Consider the following 16,279-nt stretch of genomic DNA (forward strand, 5'->3'; position numbering starts at 1 on the left):
CTATCTATCTATCTATCTATCTATCTATCTATCTATCTATCTATCTATCTATCTATCTATCTATCTATCTATCTATCTATCTATCTATCTATCTACGCGCGACATGAATCGGTACTCAACCCATTCAAATGCTAGCAAAGTCAACCCGCTATCTGCGCCGCACAAACGAGATCGAAATGGCTGCGTGTTTTGGCTATAAAAGTGGCGACGGCGACGGCAGGAACGGCTCGAGTGGCAACTGGTCGGTGGCGAAAAAGTCGCCAAGGTCTGTCACATCGAGGTCAGAGATCGTGAGGGTGCTGGAGCCCGTGGCGATCGCTGCGATGCACTCGCTGCGTAGTACGTTGGCCGGTGCCAACGACTGTTGCTTCTTCATGGGCCGTGGCGCCGTCGCGGAAGCTGGCCGCTTCATCGAGCACGCCGACGATGTGTTGGTCTTGGTCGGCAGCGCATGTAGAGTCGGCATAGCCAGGCCCGCTCGAGGCAGGGGTGCAAACTCGGCCGTGCCAGCGCGCACGCCATCGAGTATACCGCTCAGTGCCTCGTACAGTGGCTCGCTGCCCGCTGTCGTGCTGCTTGGGTCCTACATCGAACGTCTCTTCACACATTTGGAAGCGGCATTTGTGCCGTACGCGTAGGAGGTGCTTGCGTACTGCATCGTTGGCTTGGCGCAAGTGACTACCGTACTGGATGGTCTCGACAAGGTGGGCGCGCAGCGCGGTAGGTGGACAGTTTACTTGCTGCATGACGCGGCCCGCAGCGAGCGCACACGCCTTCGCCTAGAAGTGAAACACCTTGAAGCGTACTGTCGCTGCTTGCGTAGCGTACCATGGCGGTGGACGAGTGTGCGCCATCAAGGGCACGTGCACACTTCTCTGTCTCGTGCACGAGGTTGGCGCCCATGGTCTCGATGAAGCGAATCGTCACGTCGCGGAGCACCTCAAGCGAGTGTCGTCGCATCGCATCGTAGCCTGCATGCGCTGCACTGACCGCACACCACGCTTTGACGTGTTGCTGGGCCTCATTTGCCATCAAAGACCGCGCTGCCGACGGCGACGGCCCAACCGGGTGGAGTGCAAGGGCTGGGATCGGTGGCACATCGTCTGTTGTGGGCAAGCTCCGCGAACGCAGCCGTCGCTTTAGCTCGACCAGACGAGCACTCAAGTGCACGCTCTCTCGAATTGTCCAAGGCGCTGGCGTACCGGCAGTCGGCTCAGCGCAGGGCTCAGCTGCGTCCGACGCGTCGGCAGTAGCGTCCAGCACAGCAGGCCTGTGGGGGCCATTAGCATTCCACGCTCCATGAATTGCCAGCGCATCACGTACTCGTCGCCGAACGCAGTCGTGGGCGGGCGCGGCTGCGTGGTCTCGAGGAGCGCGAACGGTGCCACGTCGTTGGCATCGTCCATGCTGCAATTCGCGAATCCATTTGGACCAATCAGCGCACGGTATTTTGGATCCGAGTTCAACCGGTGCGTTAAACTGCGTTAAATTCAGTCCGGCGGCGTGTGCATAGGAATCCCACCGCGTGTCCATCCTCCTGCACGTCTCGTCGCGGCGTCTCTTCACATTATTAGCTTTGACGCTTCCGCAGTGCAGTACCGGGCGGTCAACGTAGGACCTAAAACGTGGGCTAAACTGTGCTAAACTACGCGACGCGCTGTCCAAAGGCTGAGAGTGTGACGCGATACACTGTCTGCGACTAGCCAGGAACACTGGATGCGACCCGCCAGCATACGTGGCGGCATGGAAGAGGACCTCCATCCACTGCCTCCAAGGTTGTCGCTGCTGTGCACCACGAGTAGCTCCAAGAGCAGCTGCGGCAAGTTGGAAGGTGCTTCTTTTTAACGCCACGGGTGCTGCGCTGCCTGACGTCGGTTCTTGTCCTTCTGTCGATGGCAAGACGACAACCCCAATAACAATTGACGTTTTGATTTCATCGACTTTACTAATACAATGACTACTAATAGATAATAAGTTGGTGACTAGGTCCTAAAAGTCTTTGGCCCAGTCGTCGCCGTCGCTCTCGTACGGCTCGAAGTACTCGTCGTCGTCCTCTGGCGCGAAATCAAAGCGCGACGTATCAAACGCACCGTGGAGCTCGGGCACAAAGGGCACGTCGACTTCGCGCGCCAAGAGCTTGTGCCATGGTGTGCCGGTGAAGAAGCTGTGGGCCTTGATCGCGCGCATGCTATTGACGCGCGTCGACGGCGTCTTCTCGAGACACTGGCCAATGAGGCTGCACACGTCCGGGTGCTCTTCTTCAAAGCCATTCGGAAACGTGACAGCCTCCTCGTTGATGCAGCGCATTTGCTCGCGCTTGTTGGGGTGCGAGAATGGCGTCGACCCGACGCAGAGCTCGTAGAGCAGAATGCCAAACGACCAGACGTCGGCGCGCTGGTCGTGCTGGTTGCGCGACACAATCTCGGGCGCCATGTAGTCGAGCGACCCGCACATTGTGCCGTTCCGAGTCGCGACGCCGTCGGGCTTGGCAAAGCCAAAGTCGAGCACCTTGGGGTACCCTAACGCGTCCAGTACGAGGTTTTCGAGCTTGAGGTCGCGGTAGATGGTGCCTTGCGCGTGGAGGTACTCGAGAGCTAGGACGATGCAAGCCGCATAGAAGCGGACAGCGGCCATGGGCAGCCCGCCTTGCTGCAGCTTGATCGGCGACTTGGTTTCCGAGTGGACGACAGTGTAGAGCTCGCCGCCCGGGAGGTACTCGAGCACCAAGTAGAGGCAGTTGTCATCCTGAAGCGTCTGGTACAAAGTCGTGACGAACGGGTGGCGGAGGCGCAGGTGCACGAAGCGCTCGCGGACAATGTGCTTTTCTTGGCGCATGCTCACAATGTACTCTTTCGAGATGACCTTGAGCGCGATGGCGCGGCCGCTTGGCCGGTGGCGCGCGAGCTTGACGACGCCATATGTGCCAATGCCAAGGATGCCAAGGAGCTCGAGGTCCTTCAATTGCACTAGAGAGAGATGTTAGACCATCCATTTGTCGCTAGAGGGTCGACGCACCGTGCTCGAACGCGATCGTCGCCGGGCTCACAAGACACAGCTCTGGCAGCGCGTCGAGTTCGCAGCTCATCGTATCGGTGCGCGAAAACTTGATCGCGAGCGGCGGGTCGGCGCAGTCGGCGCCGTTGTTGGAGGGCTTCTCATCGAGGTCGGGCGTCTCAGAGCCGGTAGAGGCGCCGCTAATAGACGTCGAGACCTCTTGCTTCCCGCGCTTCGCCGAGGACGACGAGGTTACGCGCTTGAGCAGCTCGACGCAGCGCAGCATCATGGTGTGCATGTGGCTGGTGGTGGCAGCGGGATGGGCTCGGCGAGATCTTTGCTATTGGGCCGCCAACCTTCGGGGTTGTTGTTCGTCGGCGTAATAAAATAAAAGACCCAACAGACATTAAATGCGAACCACTCACTGCACTTGGCATTTGTATGGCCTTCGCACGCCAGGATGAAATAAAATGCCACATGGAACTTCGAGGCGCGGCTACAAACACCAAGTGCAATGCAACTTCGTGTTCCGACAGCATGTCGCAGCTGGCTCCCGCACCCTTCGAGGAAAAGCATACAAAGACCAAATGCATCGACAACTCGACACTGGCGCGAGGGGATTGGCTAATAAAAAAAGCCAATCAACGCGCGCTTCGAAGTTCGGCACCCCAGTCCCATCCGCGTCCGGCGGGTAGAGTACTGTACGATACAGTGTAATATCACAAGTGAGCCAAGACAGAGTCTGCACCCTGCGCTGCACCGGCGACGTCGCGCATTCCCGCGTCAGCCGCGCGCACGCTGCTGCCGGAGCGATGACGGTTGCGCCGGCTTGCAACAAGCAACGACATAGGGTGGGACGCGGCAGGTCCGGATCGTTGCCGCTGGATGTTTCGTTCGCTAGTCGGCTGTATACACTATATTTCGACAACGCAAATCGTGTGTCTACGCGGCCACATGGCAGTTCGGATTGCCGCACGATGCTGCCGCATCACAAGTACGCGGCCACATGGCAGTTCGGATTGCCGCACGATGCTGCCGCATCACAAGTCGCGTCGCCCGGCGCCGAGCGCCGGCGCCATGGCCTACCTGCCGTACGGTCTCGGCGCCATCTTCACCCTTGCTGTCCTCAAGTTTCTCTTCTTCTTTGACCCGATCCCGCTCGAGGACATGCTGCCGTTCGTCAACAAGACCATGTACAAGGTGTCGACGCTCCATGGTAAGCGCGACAGGACTCTGTGGGCCGACCGATATGACGCTGCAGCACGTAGGCGACTTTGTACTCGAGCTCTTCCCGGACGCTGCGCCGCGCACGGTAGCCCACTTTGAGAAGCTCGTCGCGGCCGGGTACTACACCAAGGACGCGGGCTTCTACCGCGCCGAGCCCGACTTTCTCGTGCAGGCCGGCGGGTTTGTCCACGACAAGGTGTCGCCATTTGGCACGGTCGACGTCGAATACAAGTACGCCAGCTATGCGTCATGTCACGTGCTCAGAACCACGTAGCTTGCCGAGCGAAGAGCGCACCGTCGTGCTCGCGCGGTCCACCGACCCGTCGTCGGGTAGCACTGAGTTTTCCATCATGCTCACCGACAACAGTACGTCCTTCTCACGATACCAGCCATGCCACACGTCATCCTCATCCACGCAACACTCTATAGCGGCGATCAACGCGCCCAGCGCCGATTCGCCAGGCTACACCGTCTTTGGCCGCGTCCACGCGGGCTACCCGAACGTCAAGCTCTTGTCCGAAGTCATGTCCGAGGGGTACTTGGCCAAGAAGAACCGACACCAAGCCATTGCGTTTGACGCGATCGAGACGATCACCGCGCTCGTGCCCACGACGCCGGAGCTCCGCTTGGTCTCGGACGCGATCCACGATGCGCTTGCGACGCGGTTCTCCGTCGTCATGTTCGGCAAGACCACGTGTCCGTACTGCAAGAAGGCCAAAGGTATTCTCAAAGAACTCAAGGCCGAAGTCCACGTTGTCGAGATTGACCTTCTCCCGCCCGCCGTCATGTCGCAGTACCAGGACATGCTCGAAGCGCTCACGGGCCGTCGCACGGTGCCCAATATCTTGCTCAACGGACAGTCGATCGGCGGCGGCGACGACGTCGAGGCGCTGCACCAAAGCAAGAAGCTGGCGCCGATGCTGCACAAGATCGGCGCGCTCGCCAAGTCGGTCGTGCTCGACGTACGATCGATCGATGGACGTGGCAACAGCTGACGGTTTGCATGCTGACTAGAGCATCACCAAGAACCCGCTCGTGGTGTTCACCAAGTCGTTTGACCCGTACTCCAAGGACGTCAAGAAGCTCTTCAAGTCGCTCGGCGCCAACGCGGTCGTGATTGAGATCGACACGCGCGACGACGGCAACGCGATCTTGTTCAACCTCCAGAAACTCACGGGCCGCAAGACGACACCGAATGTGTTTGTGGCGGGGAAAACCATCGGCGGCTGCGACGATACAAAGGCACTCCACGAGACGGGCGAGCTCACGCTGCTCTTGCAGCAAGCGGGCGCGCTCTAAGCTCGGCGGTGGCTTGTAGCATCATACTAATCGTACTGAGAGAGCGCAGTCCCCGACGCACGTTGTACAACCACAGATTAGCTCGACTGGTCGTAGTCGATGCACGACAATCGAGGCTGCATGCGTTGATTGTGCTTTGCGTTTGGTCTGCTTCAACTTGATACTTGGACAAATTGGCGCTTGATACACGCCCGATTTCTATCCAATCAGGGAGCGCCAGTTGCAGAATATGGACCAATCGCAACGGTTTGTACCGGGTGTTGATAGTTTGATGGAAATTTTGCCGGGGTATCAGTCTCAAATTGGCCGATGACCCCAACGATCCCAGCATACGAGGCTGCAATGGCCCTCCAGCGCAAGTGGGTCGCCTCTATCTACGAGGCCAAGCACGCTGGTGACCTCGAGCTGCCACCGACCCGAGACGACGTCGTTGCCGCCTGGACAGCAATCGCTGAGGACCCGCTGCCCGTGAACCTATATACCGGTATTGGCGTCGACGTTGCGTGTACATTGGACAAGCTGTCGTTCGATCACCTCCAAAATGTTGACGCGGCCTTGGTCGACAGACCGCTTTGACGTCGCCCTAGTTCATCTCCGACACTAATACGTCGATGGCAACGACGTGACTCGGCGCGTTCACGTCATCACAAAGACCGAGTGGCACCCAGCGTGTGCCATACCACCCACCGTGGCGCCTCGACGGTCGAAGCGTCGATGCCTTCTTGGGGACACAGCTTCGCCAGCTCGTCAGCGTCCGTTGCCGTCGTCTTTTGGCCGAAAACATACCGCGCGACCATTGTCGAGCGTCGATTTGCGCTTCGCCTCGCACAAAATGCCGCCAGCAACGAGCGTCGAGGATTTCGTTCGTGGCATCCTCGCGACGTTCGTCTGCGGCGCCAACTGTCGCGGCTACACGCGTCGACACCAAGCGAGCACCGCACCATTACGAGCGTCTTGATCCAGTGCAAGAACGCCAAGCTGCCAGAGCTCTTTCTCCGTGATGTGCTGCCAGAGATTCTTCTCCGCAATGTCCACGCAGCGTCGTTGACAATCCTACGAGCTCATCGCGTTGTTTGGCTGGATGACGCTCTATCCCGGAATCCCGGAATCCAACGCCTCTTCCAACGGGTGTGTTTGGGCTGTCAAGATCGCGTACGTCCCTACAACGCTGAAGGCACGTACGCGATCTCGACGGCCCAAACGCATCCCGCCTGCGCGGAGTCCGTCGACGTCGCGGCAAGTCTCCTAGGCCAAGCACTCCATGCGCTCGTTGGTGACGCCATCAGAACCACATCCTTGCGCGCGATCGCATTTTGGCGCAAGCCGTACCGCGCAAGCACTCTCGGGTTCTCGTCGGCTCTGTCTCTCGCATACAACGCCGTCGCGAACACCCAGCGCCTCGGTCTCAGCGTACGCGACCTGCTTTCCGGGATTCTTGCGTCGCTTTTGCGAGTTTGCGAGTACAGAGGCGACCGTCTCTCGACCGAGATTCATGCCATAACGAACCTCTTGATCCAGAGCAACGACGTCTCGCTCAGGTCGCGCTTCCTTCGCGACGCATTGCCGTGCAGTCAGATGACGATCCACGACGTTGCTACGTGTGTTGGCGCCCACCACGCGACGTATGGCTGGACGGTACTCTTTCCCGCACTCCAAAGCCTCCTCGAGCGCTGGCTACAAACGCATAGCGTGAGTGACATGGGCCATTTCGTGGTGGGTCTTGTCTGAGGCAATTGCGCACTGTGCCCACCCCTACGGCAACCCTATACGCGGCCGTTTGGCTCGGTGCTCTCGGGCATAACAATGACAGCGGTCTGGCAACTCCAGCATCTATCCACGGGTCTTGTCCGAGCCATGGCCAGTCAACCGACGCTGTCGCTTCATCGCTACGTGAGCCTCATGTCGACGGCACTGGACGAGATCGCAGGCGGCCGAGTACATGGCCGAGCACTTGCATCGGTATCGTCGGCCGACATAGGCAGCAATCTCGACGCGCTGCATACCTTTGGCCAATGCACCAAGCGGACGATGGATACGTATCAGCGCATCAGCTTTCATGGCCACTTTGTCGGCGGCATCTTGCATTTCATCAAGCGCCCGACGGTACCAGTTGCGGTCTCGACCTTGTCGCTTGTCACTGACCCCGTCAAATCGATCGCAGGGACATTCTATGCAACCACTACTACTGCGATGTCGCGCCAGAACGTGTCGCCAACTTGTGTCGTCGACGTCATTGAAGTGCTCACGCTGGCCGCGCCAGGCGATGTGCAAGCGTTCACCTCAGCGTGGCAGGCGGCGCTGCCTCGTACACTGAAAGCGGCCCGCTGCACACTCTACCCCGTCATCGAGAAGGTACGCACGCGGCTCCGACACAGTGACCTGGACTTCGTGGCGCAGCTGGCGACGCAGTGTCTGAGCAGCTTTCTGGACAACAATGCATTGGCCTCCATCCCGGATGACAACGATGGTGTCATCAATGGCGTGGCGGTGAGCGCTACGCATTGCCCGCAGTGCGCCAAGTTTACCACATTTTTGTGCGATACCCAGCGTATTCAGTTTTACGCTCCCGTCGACGGCCTCTGCGCGACGCTGCGCCGCCTCGTTTGCGAGCGTCAGCGTCAATTCGCCTTCTTCCGCGCCAAGTGGAACGGCTACCGCCGCCCAAACCGAAGCGACGGTCCACAGTACGTTGTTCGAAAGCGCAAGGAGTCTGGTCGCGTCGCAAGGCAACGTCACTCATGTCAGTGACAGAAAACACTCAAAGCCACCGCCCGCGATTTGCACGATGAAGTGTCAGCGTTGGACGTGGCGTGGTCTCTAGCGACGGTGCGACCGAAGGCAGAGTGCTGTTTGTGGTGATGCCGTCGTCTCGTCTTGTTGCAACTTCTTACTGCCGAGAGCTGTCGGTGGACAAGAGACCTGAAAGATAGTTCGGGGCCGACCCGGAAACGCTCAATTATCGTCTTAGAAGGCGTGGAAGCGACAGCGTAGAACGAGGCCTTCGTCGCGTCCTTCTGGGAAAGACCGGCGACGTTCGAGGATTTCCATCGCGATGCGCTCTGTTCGTGCGTAGGCCTTGATAAATGCCTCGTCTTGGGGGTTCACACAGAGCTCGAGCGTCACATGTGCGAGACCTCGAAGTGCGGTCAGAAGCACGCAAATGTTGTCAACGGCCATGAGATACTGGAGCTGGTCCGCCCCCAGGTCGAGAAGGAGCGCACGTGGGTTCGACTTTCGTGCGCGAAGTGCGTGCCCAATGCAGTGGAGGCACTTCTCGACAAAGTCGTCGCCGCGAAACGACAGCACCGAAAGCATCGTGATCCAGCGTCGGATGGCTTGCTTGAGAAGACGCAGCGACTCGACTGATTCTCCGATCGTCACGTCGACCCAGTGGACCTCGGTCAATTGCGGTAACGCGCACGTCCAGTGAAAAAACGTGCGAACGCAGTCGTACGCGAGCTCGTAGAATTGGATCGTGAGCACGCGCAGGCACGGAAAGCGAGTGACACCAAGGGCGGCCGGCACTACCGAATCCGTCGGAAGCCGGAGCGCCAGCTCTTCAAGCTGTGACATCTCGGCGAGAAGCGGGACGAGGCAGTGGAAGTCGCGCAAGCCGCTGGCATCGAGGCGCGTTAGCGTGGCGTGGTCGAGTCGATGCAAGAAACGAACAACGTTGTCATCAGCGTTCGAGTAGAACCGGATGGCCTTGAAGTGGTCGAGAGGAAGGTTTGTGGCCGCCAGTGCGTCGATGAGGAGATCTGCGTCCATGTCCAGGTCCAAAGTCGTGAGGGACGTGGTCGACGCCAGCAGCTCCGCAAGGCCGACAACGTTGGAATTCTCGCCGGGCTGTACGAAGCAAAGATGTCGGGCATGTCCCTTCCGTAGCCACGGCGACAAGGCTGCAAGATACGCGTCGTCGAAGCATTCCGAATCAAAATCCAATCGCCGAACGCTCGGTGGCAGCAGACGCAATGCCTCGGCCATCTCGCTCGGGTTCGATACGGCCCCAGCACGCTCGAGCTGCGTGCACATGGGCAAGGCGCTATGGACGGATGGCATCTTGAGCCACGAGAGATGCATCGACTTGAGCTTGTAGACTGATGCGGCGAGCCAGACCTCCTTGTCAGCCGCAGCCGCACGCGTGTACCATATAGAGAGATCCACCCGCGGAATCGCGGGCAACGCGACCAAGACGAGGCTCATGTACGCGTCCGGGACGAGGTCAAGCCGGAGCATGGACCACTGGCCGTCAAAGGCCGCCGGGGTCGTCATGAGGCGGCGCAGCGCAGCGAAGGGCGGGGCGAGCTCGTCTTGCGGGAGCGCCATGAGCAAGGCCTTGGCGTCCAGCTGCGGACCGATGTACTGGAGGAGGGACGCGAGGAGCGTCGTCGGGGGCGACGGTCCAGGCGCGGTCTTGGGCTTCTTCGACATGGCGCAAAATCGGAAATGAGCAACCGGTTTTGCGCGCGTCGCTGTATTATAATACTTTGCCAGCGCTCGACATACAAAACAAGAGATATACAATAGACAAGAAAAATGCACGGTGCTGATTGGTCCGTTTTTGGAATCGGTTTCAATGCTTCTACCGCGCGATCCAGTAACGTGCGATCTTTTGACGTGGCAGCACGCAGGTGCAAGAAGAGCAACGACGTATGGCAGGGAGCTCCTGGACGCATCTTGACGTCGCGTGACTCCAACCGCGTACTATACACCAACAGCTATACGCCAAGAGGCATTCGCCAAACACCCGGGCTTGGTGACAAGGCGTTCGCCGCTCGAGACACGTTGCCATCCATTTGCACACGTCAACTATCGTTGTGCTATCTGGTTGCTATACGTGGGCTCGTTCCTTAGAGTATGTCCAATCTCAAATCAAACCCTGACTCAATAGAATGACATTCAATTGGTTTCGAGGTCAAGAACTACTCATTTGGCCCTGACTTCGTCGCTGAAGCGCGCAAGCAGAGGACGGTATCGCGTTGGAGGTGATCCGCAGGCTCCCGAGCGACCTGGCTACCCCTACTACTGTACGTAGACAGATTGCCAGCTTGTCGTCGGCTCGTGACGCGCGGGTAAACTTGCACGGGGAGCTAGGTGTTCTAGAGCCGGCGGGATCACAGGCAACATGATACCGTCCATCAAAAGAGATATCTATTCGAGGAGAATTGTTCGACGGGCGCGTTGACATTTGCATTGGCCGAGAAGACAATGGAGCCGCGACGCGCCTACGTTGTCCATACTATGACGGCCTCATCGATCGAATCGAAGCATGTGCAAGGTAATGCTTGAAATCATAAATCCTGACCAATCACACATCTCAAAATACATATTTTCGACCAATCCATACGACTGGATTCAGAGTGTACGTCCCATCGGCAGTTTGGAGGCTTGGCACCGAGCTCAGACGTCGGCCATGAGCGCGCTGCGGGCGACCAACCCGACGATCGCGGCCTACGAAGCCGCGCTAGACCTACTGCGCGACTCGACGGCCTATGCCTACCAGAGCACCGTCGCGTGGCACCTGCAGCCGCAACTGACCATTGACGGCGTTGACGGGTGCCTGTCCTGGTCCATGACCTTGCTCCAAGAACAGCAGCTCCGGACGCGCTACGCCCACTACTGCATCCTTCCGACGTCTAAGGTTCGCATCCTCAACGAAGACGCGTGGGCGACGATCGTGCGAACGAGCCTTTTGCCCGACGTCCAGCAGGCGCTGCGCGTCACCGACACGGGCGTCGTCGCTGTCTTCTCGCATCTCTGCATCGACACGCATGGCTCGTCAATGTGCCTCAAGCCGCGACCTGACATTGCCAATGTCTTTGGGATGCTTCTGGTGTCGCTGCCCTCTTGTGTCGATGGCGGCGAGATCGCAACGGCGTTTGGCGGCGGCTCAACGGTGCAGCGTCCGTCGCGCCAGACAGTGCAAGTGCTCGCAACGCGCTTCAACGCTACCATCACGTCATCGCCGGTCCGATCTGGCCGTCGTGTTGCGCTTGTGTACGCCTTGGTGGCTACGGACATGGACGCACGCGCCATTCCGCCGCTTCCTACCCACGACGACGCTGTCACTGCTTTTGAAGCAATCGCCGCGCACCCGCCATCCGCGCAGCAGCGCCTCGGCGTTCTTCTCGAGCGCAAATTGGACAACTTGTCGTTCGAGTGCCTTCCACACATGGACGCAGCGGTCGTCGATGCCTTGATCGCGACACGGTGCTTTGACGTGGCACTCGTTCGTCTTGGCGGTCACACCATCTCGGTGGCGACGCCGCACCACGCATGCGCGGTCCCAGCCGACGTCTTGTCCTGTCTTCCTGGAAAACGCATCGACACGCTACTCGGCGCCGTCCACGGCTCGTCATCACCCCACGCGATTGCGTTTTGGCTCATGCCGTACCGCGCAGGACTCGTCGGGCGCCACGCTGCTCTCACTCTCGCGCAGACTGCTACCACGGATACTGAGCGCCTCGGGCTCAGCGCTCGGGAGCTTCTTCGCGGCATCCTCACCACGTTCCTCGACACCGGAACGTCGTCGCATTGCACCATGACGGCACGCGACATGCATGCGATGACGAACCTCTTGATCCAGCACCGCCATGTCGACCTCGCAGCGAGCTTCCTTCGCAACGTAGTCTCGAACGCGCGCGCGATCTCAATCCAGGACTTGGCAACTTGCGTCCAGTCGTGTCTGGCCACGTTTGGCTGGACACTGCTCTTTCCCGCCGTCAAGAGCCTTCTCCGTCGATGGCTACGTGTCCGCAAGTTGCGGGATAGCACGTGGCTTCTGCTGAGCCTCGCGGGCGTCACTACGGGCGACGACGCAGTGTGCCGTCCGCTGCGACAGCCGTATGTGTGCGAACTTGTCAAGTTGAGCTGGGCTCAGATCACACCTCGCGTCTTGACTCGGGACGCAGTGTCGTTTCCTGCCGAGCACTGGATTCTATTCGACTGGTATCTCGACGAGGTTGCGCCGCCGTGCGTGTATGGCAATTGGCTCGGCACCCGCCTGCCGCCTCCGCTCACGCTCCTTGTTGACAGCTTCCTTTACTGTCGCCCGTTTGGCTCGGTGCTCTCGGGTGCGCACACGTCAGCGTCGTGGCTCCTCCAGCATGTTCCACGGGGTCTTGTCCGAGCCATTGCAAGCCAGCCGACACTGTCTCGGCGGCGATATCTGGACGTTGTCTCGGTCGCGATCGGTGAGATTCAGAGCAGCTCTGACAGCGTCCATCACTCGGTCTCGTCGACCGACGTTGGTGCCATGCTAGACGCAATGCACAGCTTGGGCCAGTGCACTGTACGTCTTCTCGACGCGTGCCAACAGCTCAGTTCCAACCGCAGCGTCGTCGCCGGCGTCTTGCGATTTCTCCAGCACCCGACGTCACCGGTCTCGTCGTCGACACATTCGCTCGTCGCCGAGTATGTCGTCTCGATCGCAGCTGCGTTTACCAACGGCTCTGGCGCCCCGCGCACGGCGCGAGACGGCAAAGCTTTTGTCGACGTCATTGCGGTGCTCACGTTGGCGGCGCCGAGCAACGTGCCGTCGTTCCTCAGCAAGTGGCTTGCAGCGCTACCAGCAACGCTGGACACGACGCGCTCTGTGCTATATCCTGTGGTCGAGCAGCTGCGCGCGCGATTCCAAGGCATAGACCTTGACCTCGTCGCGCAGGTTGCGACAGCGTGTCTCGCACGGTTCCTCGACGGTGATGCGCTCGCACCGGTGCCCGACTTTGGCAACGATTTTGTCTTGGCCGACATTGCGGTGGACGCAAAGCACTGCGAGCAGTGCGGTCGACTCGCACGCTTTTTGCAAAACGGGCTGTGCGCCGAGTACGACTATGCAGCGCATGTCATTTGCGCGCAACTGGAAGCGCTCGTGGATGACCATGCGGATGAGCTCGCACTGGAGCTGGACGAGCGGGATGACGACGCGTACGGCGACCCGTACGACGAGTTTGACGACTTTGACGACGGTTTGTTTAATGGCAGCTTTATGGGCGGCTACGCTCAGACCGATTCCTACGTCGTGCGCAAGCTCGTGCAACCCGGTCGCGCGACGGTTGACGATCTTGACGAATATCACAGGCGCATCCAGCAGCTCAAGGACGACACCAAACGTATTGCGATGTTCGATGACGTGCTTGCCACCCATGCGGCCGCCATGGATGAGGATGAACCGACGCCCAAGCGCCCTCGGCACGACGCCCCGTAGGGCGAGATAGATGGCTCCGTGTGGGTCTGTAGTGCTTGTGAGAACGTGAAGTGTTTTGTCCTGTATCAGCTCTGCATGCTTGGAGGGTTTTCGCTTGGACGCTGCGTTGGAATATGACGTAGATAGGGTGGTTGCTGAACGCGACGACGACGTCGGTGGCCTCGTTGGGACTTGGTTTCAAAATTGCTTGGCGCTCGAAACATTTGGGCTCGGAGGCTGACCCAAAGACTGTACGTGGGTGGCGTGCTTATGGCACTTGATTGAAATTAACAGGAGGATAATGTTATGTCGTTTACAGGCTAGAACTATACGCCTTAGTACTTCTCTAAGTGGGTCTAGAAGCATTGCGGACTGGAATGTAGATGCCCGTCATCCAGCGCGATACTTTAGTTATGCTAATACATCTAGTCCTATGACGTTGATTTGCCACAAGGACTGCTGTCCATCTCCTTGAACAAGGGTCATGAAGCAGACCGCGATCGTTGATTGGGCAGAACCAAGATATGGACCACATCTTGAAGTCCATATCTTGGTTCTGCCCAATCAACGATCGCCAAGTTGGTTGCTTTGACCAATCCGAAGGATGCCATTTTGGATTACTTGGCGTGCAGCATCATTTTAGAGCCGACGACGATGAGCTCGTGGATCCCATCGTACGAAGCTACCGTGAACCTGCTCCGCAAGTCGATGGCTGACGTGGGCGAGGGCGACGTGGGCGAGAGCGATGCGCAGCAGGCGTGCGCTGGTGTGGAAATGCCTGGCGCCAAGCGTCCGACCCGCGACGACGTCCTCGCCGCCTTGCACGCAGTCACCGACAACCCGCCGCTGTCGCACCAGCGCATTGGCGTCGCCATCAAGTGCATGAGCGACCACTTGTCGTTCGATCGCCTCAGCCGCGTCGACACGGCCTTGGTCGACGTCCTCGTGGCGACCGGTCGCTTTGATGTCGTGCTCGTCAACTTCAAGTAGTGTTGCAACTACGACGACGACGACGACCGAAACTCGAGCGCTAGCATCGAAGCGTGCTACTCGACCAACGTCTTGCGCGCGCTCTTTCACCCCGCGTGCGCAGTCCCGCCCATCGTCACCTCGCGCTTCCCGCACGAAACGAGCGCCTTGTACACGTTTGTCGACGAGAATACCCCACTGTCTTGCGAGATCGTCTTTTGGCCCAAGCCCTTTCGCGCAAGCTTTCTCGCGCTCGACGCTGTGCTGTCGCTCACCCATGCGGCGGTGTGTCACGGTGACGGCGACACTCTCGGCCTCAGCCTCCATGGTCTGTGTTTCGGCGCCATCGGCGCTTTTGTGGAACAAGGGTCCGCTCGCAACATGGTCGGTATCCAGGACATTGTGGTCCAGAGCCATGACGTGTCTCTTGCTGAGCTTTTTTTGCGCGAAGCGATGCCGGTATGGCGTGACTTTGACAGTGGCGTCCTGGCCACGTGCACCGCGGCCTGCTTGGTCGCATATGGCATCGCGGCGCTTCTGCCCTCAACGCAAATCCATTTCACGCTCTGGCTGCGCGCTCGTGGCCCGAGCGACTTGTGTCGACTGCTCACGAGTCTGGCGGGTCTCACGACCGGCGATGACGTTCTGTGCCCACGCCTGCGTTCGCGGTTCCTATGGGAGCTCGTCAAGATGGGCTGGGACGTGCTGCGCACCCACTCGCCCTATTCTCAGCACATCGATTTGACGATGCAGCACTAGGTCCTTCTGGATTGGTACCTCAAAGACGTGGCACCAGCGCTTGTGCACGGCAACTGGCTCGGCACGCGACTGCCGCCAGCGCTCCTTGGCGTCGTCGACTCTTTTCTCTTTGACCGCGGGCTTGACTGGGTAGGTGCTGGTGCAGCGCCGCGGCGCCTCCGGCGTCTATCGCACGGGCTTGCTCGCGCCGTCGCTCACCAGCCAGAGCTATCTCGGCATCGGTATTTGGAGGTCCTCTCGACCACCATCGACGAGATCATCGCGTCACAACTGTATCCAAGCGTACTGCCATCGATCGATATTTTCTACATCCTGAATGCGATGCGCTGCTTGGGAGTGGAGCATGGGGTTGTTGGACGCGTGCAAAGCGCTGGCGACTTTGCTGCCGGCCTCTTGCAATTTATCCTGCACCCGACGTCATCACGGGTGACATCGGGGATCCAATGCCTCGTCGCTGCCTTTATCAAGGCGATCGCACCAGCGTTCGAGTACACGAGCGCCGACAGATTTGGCGCGAGACGCACGCGACAGTACGTGTCGCCGAAGGGTGTCGTCGACGTCCTCGAGCTACTCATGCGCGTGGCGCCATGGGACGTGCCGTACTTCGCATCAATGTGGCTCGCAGCGGTGCCAAGGACGGTGTATGGCTGTCGCACCTACCTCTTTCCCGTGGTCCAACGACTCGACGCCCGGCGGCTCTACGATGGTGCGCTTGTCGCTCAACTGGCATGGCGCTGCCGGACATTGTTCCTTGAATTCGACGCGCTCGCGCCATTGCCTGGCTTCGGCACTGTGTTTGTTCTAGACACCATTCCTATCGACGTCAACCACTGCATCGAGTGCGAG

At 59.2% G+C, this 16,279-nt stretch overlaps 8 protein-coding genes across 9 annotated transcripts; 5 read left to right on the plus strand and 3 right to left on the minus strand.

Moving 5' to 3' along the window:
* Nucleotides 1-108: 108 nt before the first annotated feature.
* Nucleotides 109-1,421, minus strand: SDRG_15272 (the record flags this gene model as incomplete). Of its 2 annotated transcripts, none has more annotated exons than XM_008621439.1 (4): nucleotides 1,324-1,421; nucleotides 829-1,270; nucleotides 633-779; nucleotides 109-583 (listed from the first exon to the last, which is right to left on the minus strand). In XM_008621439.1, exons 1-4 carry the CDS (start codon nucleotides 1,404-1,406, stop codon nucleotides 194-196), a joined length of 1,062 nt encoding a protein of 353 aa, XP_008619661.1. In that variant the 5' UTR covers nucleotides 1,407-1,421. The 2 variants fall into 2 exon arrangements, with proteins under 2 accessions (XP_008619661.1, XP_008619662.1); XM_008621440.1 differs by having other exon boundaries at nucleotides 194-583; nucleotides 829-1,143; nucleotides 1,203-1,406.
* A 487-nt stretch (nucleotides 1,422-1,908) lies between these two features.
* On the minus strand, nucleotides 1,909-3,371 carry SDRG_15273 (AGC/PKA protein kinase). Its single transcript, XM_008621441.1, has 2 exons — nucleotides 3,016-3,371; nucleotides 1,909-2,966 (listed from the first exon to the last, which is right to left on the minus strand). The coding sequence occupies exons 1-2, from the start codon at nucleotides 3,290-3,292 to the stop codon at nucleotides 1,990-1,992; spliced, it is 1,254 nt and encodes a 417-aa protein (XP_008619663.1). The 5' UTR covers nucleotides 3,293-3,371; the 3' UTR covers nucleotides 1,909-1,989.
* A 652-nt stretch (nucleotides 3,372-4,023) lies between these two features.
* On the plus strand, nucleotides 4,024-5,629 carry SDRG_15274 (hypothetical protein; the record flags this gene model as incomplete). The annotated part of the gene is made up of 5 exons (XM_008621442.1): nucleotides 4,024-4,210; nucleotides 4,263-4,452; nucleotides 4,496-4,587; nucleotides 4,651-5,183; nucleotides 5,236-5,629. The coding sequence occupies 5 exons, from the start codon at nucleotides 4,024-4,026 to the stop codon at nucleotides 5,518-5,520; spliced, it is 1,287 nt and encodes a 428-aa protein (XP_008619664.1). The 3' UTR covers nucleotides 5,521-5,629.
* A 233-nt stretch (nucleotides 5,630-5,862) lies between these two features.
* On the plus strand, nucleotides 5,863-7,248 carry SDRG_15275 (hypothetical protein; the record flags this gene model as incomplete). The annotated part of the gene is made up of 2 exons (XM_008621443.1): nucleotides 5,863-6,025; nucleotides 6,770-7,248. 2 exons carry the CDS (start codon nucleotides 5,863-5,865, stop codon nucleotides 7,246-7,248), a joined length of 642 nt encoding a protein of 213 aa, XP_008619665.1.
* A 126-nt stretch (nucleotides 7,249-7,374) lies between these two features.
* Nucleotides 7,375-8,379, plus strand: SDRG_15276 (hypothetical protein; the record flags this gene model as incomplete). The annotated part of the gene is made up of 2 exons (XM_008621444.1): nucleotides 7,375-8,233; nucleotides 8,285-8,379. The coding sequence occupies 2 exons, from the start codon at nucleotides 7,375-7,377 to the stop codon at nucleotides 8,377-8,379; spliced, it is 954 nt and encodes a 317-aa protein (XP_008619666.1).
* Nucleotides 8,380-8,445: 66 nt separating this feature from the next.
* SDRG_15277 (hypothetical protein) lies at nucleotides 8,446-9,954 on the minus strand. Its single transcript, XM_008621445.1, has one exon. It carries the CDS (start codon nucleotides 9,949-9,951, stop codon nucleotides 8,485-8,487), a length of 1,467 nt encoding a protein of 488 aa, XP_008619667.1. The 5' UTR covers nucleotides 9,952-9,954; the 3' UTR covers nucleotides 8,446-8,484.
* Nucleotides 9,955-10,854: 900 nt separating this feature from the next.
* On the plus strand, nucleotides 10,855-13,791 carry SDRG_15278 (hypothetical protein). Its single transcript, XM_008621446.1, has one exon. The coding sequence runs from the start codon at nucleotides 10,934-10,936 to the stop codon at nucleotides 13,724-13,726; it is 2,793 nt and encodes a 930-aa protein (XP_008619668.1). The 5' UTR covers nucleotides 10,855-10,933; the 3' UTR covers nucleotides 13,727-13,791.
* Nucleotides 13,792-14,359: 568 nt separating this feature from the next.
* SDRG_15279 (hypothetical protein) lies at nucleotides 14,360-15,433 on the plus strand (the record flags this gene model as incomplete). Its single annotated transcript, XM_008621447.1, has 2 exons — nucleotides 14,360-14,691; nucleotides 14,740-15,433. 2 exons carry the CDS (start codon nucleotides 14,360-14,362, stop codon nucleotides 15,431-15,433), a joined length of 1,026 nt encoding a protein of 341 aa, XP_008619669.1.
* Nucleotides 15,434-16,279: the final 846 nt, after the last annotated feature.

The sequence above is a fragment of the Saprolegnia diclina genome, assembly GCF_000281045.1.
Source record: "Saprolegnia diclina VS20 unplaced genomic scaffold supercont1.87, whole genome shotgun sequence".
Lineage (NCBI taxonomy): Eukaryota > Oomycota > Saprolegniomycetes > Saprolegniales > Saprolegniaceae > Saprolegnia > Saprolegnia diclina.

Bases quoted from the DNA above. Each gene is read 5' to 3' on its own strand.
- SDRG_15273 (XM_008621441.1), bottom strand. From the start codon at position 3,292: ATGCACACCATGATGCTGCGCTGCGTCGAGCTGCTCAAGCGCGTAACC. The intron at 2,967-3,015 runs GTGCGTCGACCC...ATCTCTCTCTAG, and splicing joins GACGATCGCGTTCGAGCACG to TGCAATTGAAGGACCTCGAG.
- SDRG_15277 (XM_008621445.1), bottom strand. From the start codon at position 9,951: ATGTCGAAGAAGCCCAAGACCGCGCCTGGACCGTCGCCCCCGACGACG.
- SDRG_15278 (XM_008621446.1), top strand. From the start codon at position 10,934: ATGAGCGCGCTGCGGGCGACCAACCCGACGATCGCGGCCTACGAAGCC.